The sequence below is a fragment of the Dermacentor variabilis genome, chromosome 7, assembly GCF_050947875.1.
Source record: "Dermacentor variabilis isolate Ectoservices chromosome 7, ASM5094787v1, whole genome shotgun sequence".
Classification (NCBI taxonomy): Eukaryota; Metazoa; Arthropoda; class Arachnida; order Ixodida; family Ixodidae; genus Dermacentor; species Dermacentor variabilis.
The window spans coordinates 162,818,666-162,828,348 of NC_134574.1; the positions used below are offsets into that span (position 1 = coordinate 162,818,666).

General features: G+C 46.2%; 1 protein-coding gene across 2 annotated transcripts; it reads right to left on the reverse strand.

Annotated features, from left to right (window-relative positions):
• Window positions 1-424: 424 nt before the first annotated feature.
• LOC142588373 (uncharacterized) lies at window positions 425-9,585 on the reverse strand. 2 transcript variants are annotated; one of them, XR_012829707.1, is made up of 3 exons: window positions 9,498-9,585; window positions 3,562-3,660; window positions 425-898 (listed from the first exon to the last, which is right to left on the reverse strand). XR_012829707.1 is itself a non-coding variant. In XM_075700008.1 (3 exons), the coding sequence occupies exons 1-3, from the start codon at window positions 8,904-8,906 to the stop codon at window positions 818-820; spliced, it is 369 nt and encodes a 122-aa protein (XP_075556123.1). In that variant the 5' UTR covers window positions 8,907-8,953; the 3' UTR covers window positions 425-817. The 2 variants fall into 2 exon arrangements, 1 of the variants encoding a protein (XP_075556123.1); XM_075700008.1 differs by lacking the exon at window positions 9,498-9,585 and adding an exon at window positions 8,718-8,953.
• Between the last annotated feature and the right edge of the window lie 98 nt (window positions 9,586-9,683).

Here is a 9,683-nt window from a genome sequence, read left to right on the forward strand (position 1 = left end):
ATCTTGTCGGTATTTTTGCGGCAAGCCATTACTATATTCTCTACATCATGATCTTCAGCACTGTGCCCTGCATGACATTTCTTCGAAAGTTGCCCCCTTGAGAGGCCTTATACCGCATAGTCTGGCGCACGTTTGCCGTGCACTACGTCACCGAGCCCTTCACGTCGACTGCGAACTTGCGGCATTGGGTCCATGTTACGCGCCTTAAGGACTACGACGACGGAGTAGCTGTGACGAACTTTTCAGTCGCCCCGATGAGTTCTTCTATATCCCCGTTCTCGGGGATAATTGTGGTGAAGCCAACAAACGCTAAGCATATATACAAAAGGGTGGATAGGTGGGCTAGTTGGTAACGCATAATAATAAAAACTTGGAGCCCTAAAAACACGAAGGACGTAGCAAAAGAAACACACAGCGCGTGTGGTGTGTGTTTCTCTTCCTACGTCCTTCGTGTTTTTAGCGCTCTAAGTTTTTATTATTAAGCATATATACGCTCGAGACAGTCGCTGTCCCGACTATCATGCACTATGATATAAAGAATATGCAAATGCTACATAGCTGGACAGAACCAAGGTTATGCTGTTTGCCGTTGTTTGAAGATACTAAGATAATTTTTTTGCATTACGCCTAATTATATAATTAGTTTTAATTGATTATTCAACTTCTCAAATCTCATGCTTAGATGAAAAGCGTCAATGATAAAATTGTAGAGCAACATGGAAAACTGACACAGCTTGCTGTTGCACAATACCCCCTACATAAGAGTGTTGTTAGCATTGCTATATATATATATATATATATAGTCCGTATAAGCTGTCTATGTGCACTGGTAGTACTGAGTGGACAGGTGAACTCCCAAAGTCCCGACGTAGATCGCCATAGTGCATTTCCGTGAAGGCTGAAAGTAAAAAAGAGAAATGACACAGCAGTGCTTTAGGAAGCAGTTAGCGAAATCCGTTACATCTGCCATAACAATTCCGATGGTATTTCATTATAGGATTACAGTAAAACTGAGTTTCTAGCATACAAGCATCATGGGTCTGTACGCACAAAAAACATTACGCTAGAACCGTTCGTAAAAGCAGATACCATCCGATTGGGATGTTGGACTATACTGAAAGCCGGCCGGTCACTGCCACTGGCCCATGCAATTTCGGAGCAGAGATTTGGAGCAGCCAAAAATGAATTTGGAACAGTAGAATCGACTTTCAGAGCAGGTCTATGAAAGCAATTGCAAACTATATAATATGGAGCTTTTAGAGTGGGCCAGCTATGTGAAAGCAGTAAGTAGTCGCCGGTTCATAAACTCAACAAACACTAAACATGACTCCCTCCCCCCTTCATCCTAGAAGTCCTTACTATGGACTGCGACGATGGACAGCGACGATGGATTGCGGCGAAACAGTGGTGCCTAAGTTGCGCTTAAAAATCACTTCGGCGACTTATAAAATTATTGAAGCGCTTGGACGTGCCACGTGCAGACTTTGGAGGCGTTTTTTTTTTTTAGAACATTCAGCGTGATCTCGCTGGCATAAATGTACCCTTCCAGACGTAGCACGCTGAAAAACAAGTCTGTCAATAACACAGCTGAGCCTAATCGAATAGGTTGGCCCTTCTTCTTTACCTTCCTAAATGAAACATGCTTTATTTCTTTTTTACATTACGGGTTAAAAAATTATGAGGTTTTACGTGTCAAAACCACCTTCTGATTATGAGGCACACCGTAGTGGAGGACTCCGGAAAATTGGGCCACCTTGGGTTCTTTAACGTGCACCTAAATCTAAGTACACGGGTGTTTTCGCATATCGCTCCCACATACATTTCGGGTTGTTCTCGCAACATCGCTATCTCGAGATTATGCAAGTCCTGGGTAATTTTGCTAAAGCTAATGCTATCTACGCAAATAGTTGCTTACATATGTAGAGTATCTGCTTTGGTAGACAAAATTTTTTGCGAACAAGTAGAACCGGCAAATAACAACGGTTTTTTATTTTTATTATTATTATTTCACGATTTCGGAGAGCAAATTGGCGCGTCCTTGCGCGTGACGTTGCTCTGACCTTGGCTCCGACTGGGCAACGAAATGCTTGCATTTAAATATTCGTGCAAGACTCCCCTAAAATGACTATTCAAGTATGCGAATAGCCGAAATGCGTTACGTATACTGAGGCATGCACTGCAGCTGGTCTGACAATGCCGAAAATGATACACGCATTGAAACTGCACTGCACGATTAAGTTCTACCATGCTGAGACACAATTGCAAGACAAACCCCTGTTTGCACCCAGAAAATTTATTTCTTTGCTGTGTAACAATGCCTCATTTGTGGCCGAGTAGCCCCTTTTTATCTGTTTGTCTCGTATGGTTCCACTTTATGAGGCGGGCTGTTGTTCCTACAAAGCACATGCCTTGAATCGAATCCAGGCTTACAACCGCACGCTGAGCAGTGGTGATGCCATATATGTGCCTGGCCTGCGTTCTTTAGTTTCTCGAAGAGTTTTCTTGCAATCTACTGTTCACAAGGAATAAAACACTGCGACGAGTGTGAGTTAGAAATCAAACTCGTTATTGGGCGAGTTAGCGCCCCGGAAAACAAGGAGCACTCGAACATCAGAGGCAGCGTTGAGCCCAGCCGTCGGTCGTCGAAATCTAAACTAACGGGTAAAGTCCGTCGGCTACTTACACATGTATCAGCAAACATTTTAGAGTAATCGCTGGCGCTCGCGTCCTCGCGACATTTCGCAATAGTATTCCCGCCACGTACGCGATCAGATTAGACAACGTTCTTTCGCTACGGAATTGTCGACGACATTCGAGAAGTTTCGAACGCAGTAGCCGCGTACGTCTTGCGCCAAGCGGAGTCTAGATAACAGCGATAATCCGGGGGGAAAACGCTAAACTCAAAATGTTAGACATTGTAAGAGCGCCAGTATGACCTTGCCAAATGACCTTGCCAATTCCGCTCGTTCTTCCTCATCTTGCAACCGAACAGCCTTATATGTGAACGCTACGCCTATCATTTTTTGTTCCATCGCTCTCTGCGCGCTCTTTAGCTTCCTTTCAAGCTTCCTTGTTATCGTTCGATATTCTTTTTTCAGTGTCTCTTTAATCGTCATTGAGCAAAGACACTCCGACCACTGTCGGGCAACCTTGTACAAGCTTGTCGCTCACCCGTATGTTACACCACTCTTCACCTGTGCATTAGCGTTCCACACGCGTAACAAAACAAAAACAAAAAAATGGGATACTACGCGCAGAAACCACTTTTTTGGGGGACGCCATAACGGGAGAGACTCCGCATTAATTTTGACCACCTTGGGATCTTTATAACGTGGCCCTAATGCACCCGACACGGGGCGCCTTTCGGCATTCAGCGCACATTGAAATGTGGCCGCCGTGGCCGGGATTCGAAACCGCAACCTCGCGCAACACCTTAGCCGCCATGCCACACCGGTGGATTACACACCCGTTCACTAATCATTGCTCGTAACTCACGGCCCCTACGAGCCGTCACCACTCGCTTTTCCATTTCCTCGCTCGTGGACTGAGTTCATCGCTCACCTTGTTCGCAATGCACGTCCCCACTACGAAAGGTGTCGCTGTGCTGCAGTTCGATTCGGAAACGGCCAACGTGGCCCACACCAGCGTGTCAGTACCGACCTGCACGACGACGACAAAGAAGAAAAAAAGAAACGTTTCAAACGTGGGCGCGCAAGACAACGCGCACATTATCCGTGCATGCGATGTACCAGATTTTAGCGTATTGCCGAGTGGTGAATTTTTGTGCTTTGTTAATCTCGTATTAGTCGTACATACGTGAGTTCCTCGTGATATACAACTACAGAAGAATGCCCAGTGATAGCAAAAAAAAAAAGGAAAGACAGGATTACTCCTTGTGTAAGGAACAAAATAAAGCGGTTAAGCAGCTAAAAACTACGCTTCTCTAACGGTAAGACAGCATATATGTTATTGCCCTATAGAAGTAAACCTAGTAAGCCACAAATGACGCAGAAAAACAAAGAAGGATTGCGACGCTGCCGTGAAGTTCCCGCAGCGTCGCCAAATTTTGACAGCCGTCTGATCCTCATTTTCTTTACACTCAACTTTTTATTGTTATAGAAGGACTATACATTGCATTTCAAACACCGAAATGTTTCAACCAAGCCAGTTTTGAGAACATTTTCTGCCTCATCACTGCCCAAATACGCAAACATCCCGCGTGAAGCTGACGTCACCAGCGCCTAGGTATCGCCTTAGATGCTAAAAAAAAAATCTGGCCTCTGTTGGTTTCACCTACAATGAACCCTCTTTTCTCTTTTTCCTTTTTTCAAATGAATGAAAACGGAGATTTCCAAAGAACATTTATTAATCAGTCCAAACAGACAAAATGTCACTTTTACTACCTCTGTAAGTAGCTACATAAAGTTTCACCCTGGCCCTCAATTCGTCGTGCACCCAGCTTTACAGCTGGACTCAAAAGAATCAGGGCAACGCGCAAATGTGTATAGAAGGAAAAGCATATATTATCACTCCAGAGGCACGCTGAAAGTTGCGTAACTAGGAGCGCTAAGCACAAGACCCTTGTGACAAAGCTCGTTCGCTCTGAAATTTAGCCTAAACACTACAATTTGTAAATTTCAATTAGAGCAATATAGTAATTAGCTATAAACCTAATTAGGACATTTTGTTAGTTAACATATGCTGTAATTATCCCCATTTTTGTCATGAATAAACTGATTCTGATTCTGAACTCTTTCCCTATCGCGCCCACTGGGCATCGTTAGTCCGCTATCGATTATTTTAAACAAGCGTCTCCGCGCAGCCCGGCTGTGCCCGGTTTGGCTCAAAACCGGATATCACGTGGGGTCAGGGAGGCCCTCCCGGCCCATAGATTGGTGCTAAAGTAGCTAGGGAATCATTCCTCGGCCATGTTTGAAACGCCGCTTTCAAGACGGATGGATGGATGGATGGATGGATGGATGGATGGATGGATGGATGGATGGATGGATGGATGGATGGATGGATGGATGGATGGATGGATGGATGGATGGACGGATGGATGGATGGATGGATGGATGGATGGATGCTATGATCGTCCCCTTTAGAACGGGGCTAGCGCCACCAAGTTCTTGTTATTATATTGATTAATGTCCTACCTATGTTAAAAAAGAAAAGGGAAAAAACAACGAATTCCCATAAGCAAATTTGTGAACCCCTATTGGGAACTTCGATTTTGTATGCCTCCGTTGTTTGTCGTTTCCCTACTTTCCTTCCAGCAATCTTCCAATCGCCTCTTATACTAATCTCTATTGCGGACATGTTTACTTTTCCCATGCCCTCGCTGAACCCAAGGGCTTCAAGGAGGCCAGAGGTGCCTAAATCAACCGCTGGGCAGATATCTTCACATTCTAATAAAACGTGCTCCATCGTTTCCCTAGCTTTACCGCACCAAGCACATGCTTCTTCTTCCTTCTTATATCTCGCTTCATAGGTATCTCGCTTCATAAGGCATCCTGATCTCGCTTCGAAAAGTAATGAGCTTCTCTTTGAGTTACCATAAAGTGTTTCTTTCCCGATTTCGTTTTTTCCTCTTAAGTAGTTACTCATAGCAGGTTTCTTTTCCATTGCCGTCACTTATAAGATTATCTCAGCCTCTTTGACTTTCCGCTTGACGTTCTTTGTTGCCATGTTAGTCAACATACAGGTCGTATACTTGCTGATAAGCTTCCTAGTTCTCTATGGCAACTGAACTTGCCGCTCTACATGCCGCTGTTAATTATCGCACAAGCCAAACCTCGAAAGTGGGTCGTTTTTTGTGACTCCAAGGCAGCCCTTCAGAGTATGCAGTCAGCCTTACGACGCAAGACCCATGACCAACTGGTGTTTGAGACCAGAGAGGTTCTCTATCAAGCCATCATAAACGGACATGACATCATCTTCCAATGGCTTCCGGGGCACTGACATCGTCGGAATTACCTTGCTGATGATGTCACCCAGTCAGCCCATAAAGGAACCCTTACACTTCCTATACCTTTACCAAAGACAGATGCTGCGACGATCCTTCATTTACTTGTTCAAACCAAGAAGCTTCGTGGAACGCCCCGATTTTCTCCAACTGCCGTTTCCAGCGATTGGATCCTACACTGAAGCTGCAGATTCCATCGAACTTCTCCCGCTGTGATGCAACTTTACTGTGCCGCCTGTGGTTAGGCGTGGCTTTTACGAAAGGCCTACTCAATCCTTATTGGAATGTCCGACACACCGATCTGTGACTCGTGCAACTGTGAACAGACGATTGAGCACGTGTTGTGTTTTTGTGATCTCTATGACAACGAACGCGACGTTCTTCAGAGGGTGTTATACCGATTAGATAACAAACCATTTTCAGAGACTAATATTCTCGGACCATGGCCCCATGCGTCGCACGCTTACAAAGTGACGCGGGCACTGCTACGCTTCATGAAAGCGACTAGCCTCAGTGACCGATTATAAGCGTGAAGTTATGGCATGTACTCACACCGATAGTACCTACTTCCCTCCCTCCCACTCCTTTCCTTTCTTCTATTAAACCCTTTCCCCTGTGTAGGGTAGCGAACCGGACGTGCGTCTGGTTGACCTCCGTGCCATCCCTTCTTCCTTTTCATCCTCCTCCTCCTCCTAGTTCTTTTCCTCCACTGTGAATCAATGTTTTTCCTGTACGAATACCTGAGCACTCTCCCAGCCCATTTACTTTCTTCCATATTCCTCAGTCGTTCTTCAGAATCAATTTACTATGAACTTCCCTCACTTCAAGACTTGCCCAGCCCATATCAGCTTGCACAGATTCATGTGAGCCTATGAGCCTTCCTATGAGCGTCCCATGCGTGGCGGCCCATTGAGCTTCGGTTTCCATCGAGTCCTGATTGTACCCCTGATTTCAAGCAAACAACCGTATTTCCAAACGTAAGTCCTGGAACCATTACACCTTTCCATATACTCCGGAGCACCTCGCACCTATTGTATCCCAACAGAGCTCTGTGTTTTAATAATGGACGCATTTCTCGGCTTTCACCTTTGATTCCCCCGCTACCCCGTGGGTGCCCTAGAGATCCTGCTCCGCCTGCTCTCCCGAGGCCTCCGTTTGCCGGTTACGTGTGCCCTCCTGGAGCAGTGCTTGTAAAAAATCCAATCTATGCTAAGAAACTTCCTCTGTAGCGCTATGCAGAGTCACATATTCAAGGAGAAAAAGCCCCCACATTTTCCCTCTCGCAGCTGCTCTTACTCGCGCCTGGGCACAAACGGCTGACGATCCCTCAAATGAACGTCTAGTGACAGGTTTGGCTTCCATCGCGTTGCGCGACGTTCTCTCCCACGATTTCCTTCCTCCATGGTTTGAAACGCCACTGTCGAGACCTTCCGTGCAGCTCGCGGGCACTCTGCGCCACTGGACGTGAAGGAGGAGAAGTATATTTTTTGTTTTCTAAGCAGTTTATTTTCTTTCCCACCAGGTGGTGATTTTTGAACTTTCTCCGAAGCTCCGAAGTTTTCGCGATCATCAAAGTAAAAATGGCCGCCTCTGGGAGACGTACTTACAATTGCTAGTAGGTACAGCGGGGTGGGGCGTGGTACTTGCTGAGACGCTGGACGTGTGCGCGCATGCGCGAGTAAGAGCGGGTGAGACAGAGGAAATGTGGGGACTTGTGCTCGTTGAATATAAGACTCTGCCTACATACTACGGAGGAGTTTCTTAGCGCGCGCGTTGTACGCGTTTGTCCCTAGGCGTGCCAGTAGAAGTCGTGGGGCGTGGTAGTGCTGAACATATAGCGTCGCAAGTTGGCGGCTGGATGTAATTTTATTTATTGAATCTTTTTTTTTACTAATTGAAACAATGTGTGATTATTTCGCACTATTGGCGGCGCCTCCGGCACACCAAAGCGGCAACGGGGACACCAAAGCTAGAACCCGGACTGGTCTGTGGGTTGGGGCTCGCCGAGGCCTGCGCGTGCCAGGGGTGTATAAGATCAGCTGTCCGCTATCATGGACAGCCAATGTTTTATGCGAACAACCCTTGGCACGCTTCGGCCGATAAATTAATGACAATGAAAGTGGATGAAAAAACAACTGTTTTTTTCATCCACTTTTATTGTCATTAATTTACGTTTCGTTAATTTCATTATTAAGTACAAGTAATCTGTCCTATGTTTTCCTTGGTGTCTTTGTTTGTTGGCTTCTCATGATATGATTAATGAAAATCGGGCCCCTCGGTTAACCCCCTCACTTCGCAATCTTGATTATGGGAATTTATGTCTTTTTTATTACATACATCTTGTTATAAAACCTTTATGCGTGAAAAGTGCATTCATTCTCCTTTTTGCTTATGTATTCCATAACATATTGAGTGCAGTACCTTCAGAACAAAACAACAAACCTGGAGTACCCTACAAAAAAACCGATTCTCCCCATGATAGGGAAAGAGTTTCGCAAGTCTTTGCAACATCATCTGGTAATGTAAGACGATAAGACGGCGCGACGAAACTAGGTAGAGGGCATGGGGTCTCGGTTCAGTTGTCGCAACACAGGGGACATTTGTGCGAAAAGCACTTGTCCTGCGTACAACTGGCTGATATAGGATAACTGTGGTGATGGTCACTGATCGCGGCTCTAACTACAACTGGCAATGTGACAAGCTGGCAACAACGTGGCAATGTCATTTTCGCTTGGAATAAAATTTTGCTTACGTAAGTCGTGATCGATTCGACTTTCTGCAGCACGTCGAAGTAAGTGTTCTGAGTGGACCCCAGGACGATGCCGAGGCTCACGAAACCTGTGTAATTCTTGAACTCTTGTTCTTTCAGCTTAGTCACGTTACGCGGCACGCGTGTAGCGGCACCGCCAGCGGGCCCGGCGTGCGGCCACGACAAGCACATCGCCAAAGCCAGCGCGGCCAGTGACACGGCGGTGGAGACACCGTGCGTAGCGTCCATTACAGATGCATCACTGCCACGAAGGCGCAGCTGGCGAGCTCGCCGTTTTGAAGCGCTAACAAATGGCTCCACAGACAAAAGCAAATGAGCAGTAATAAAGTTTAAGCAACCAGCCATAAAGGATGTCTGTGCGATCGTTCAGGAACGTACGTCCGGGCTCTAAATATCATCCCAGATGTGCGCAAACAAATGCATTCAACAAGCCGCGCGCATATTAGATTAGCGTCTTGTCGCATCGTGCGTTAGTTTTTCGATCCCTACCAACCAGAACGGCGTAGATCCATGCATTCCTCCCGAAGCATCCGAATATGCCCAAGGAAGGATCTCATTCTTTAGGGACGCAATGCAGTGCAACGACACAACCATGCAGTACGGATTAGGACACAAACACACGCCACACACGCTGTGATGTGTGTCTATCCAACGTGGCTGTCTTTACAAGCGCCAACTAGCCTGAACACGTGCACGTCCTGCTGCAAGAGCATCATTGTTTTTCCTCAGACATACGCTCAATATCCATGAAATAAAACTTACGGGGACGGTTTGGACGCTTTTTGCAAAAGTAGCTTGTATGACACTTGTACCTTGGGCGTTCAGGTGGACTTCCAGCAAATAATGGCGGCTTTTTTTTAATACACATTAAGAGGACTGCAGAACCCGCCGTGGTTGCTTAGTGGTTATGGTGTTGGGCTGTTGAGCACGAGGTCGCGGGATCAAATC

What these genes read in the sequence shown, in the direction of transcription:
- LOC142588373 (XM_075700008.1), bottom strand. Translation starts at nt 8,906, where the DNA reads ATGTGCTTGTCGTGGCCGCACGCCGGGCCCGCTGGCGGTGCCGCTACA. An exon ending in TCGAATCGATCACGACTTAC is followed by an intron (nt 3,661 to 8,717) that starts GTAAGCAAAATT and finishes GTCGTCGTGCAG; the next exon opens with GTCGGTACTGACACGCTGGT. An exon ending in GGACGTGCATTGCGAACAAG is followed by an intron (nt 899 to 3,561) that starts GTGAGCGATGAA and finishes TTTTACTTTCAG; the next exon opens with CCTTCACGGAAATGCACTAT.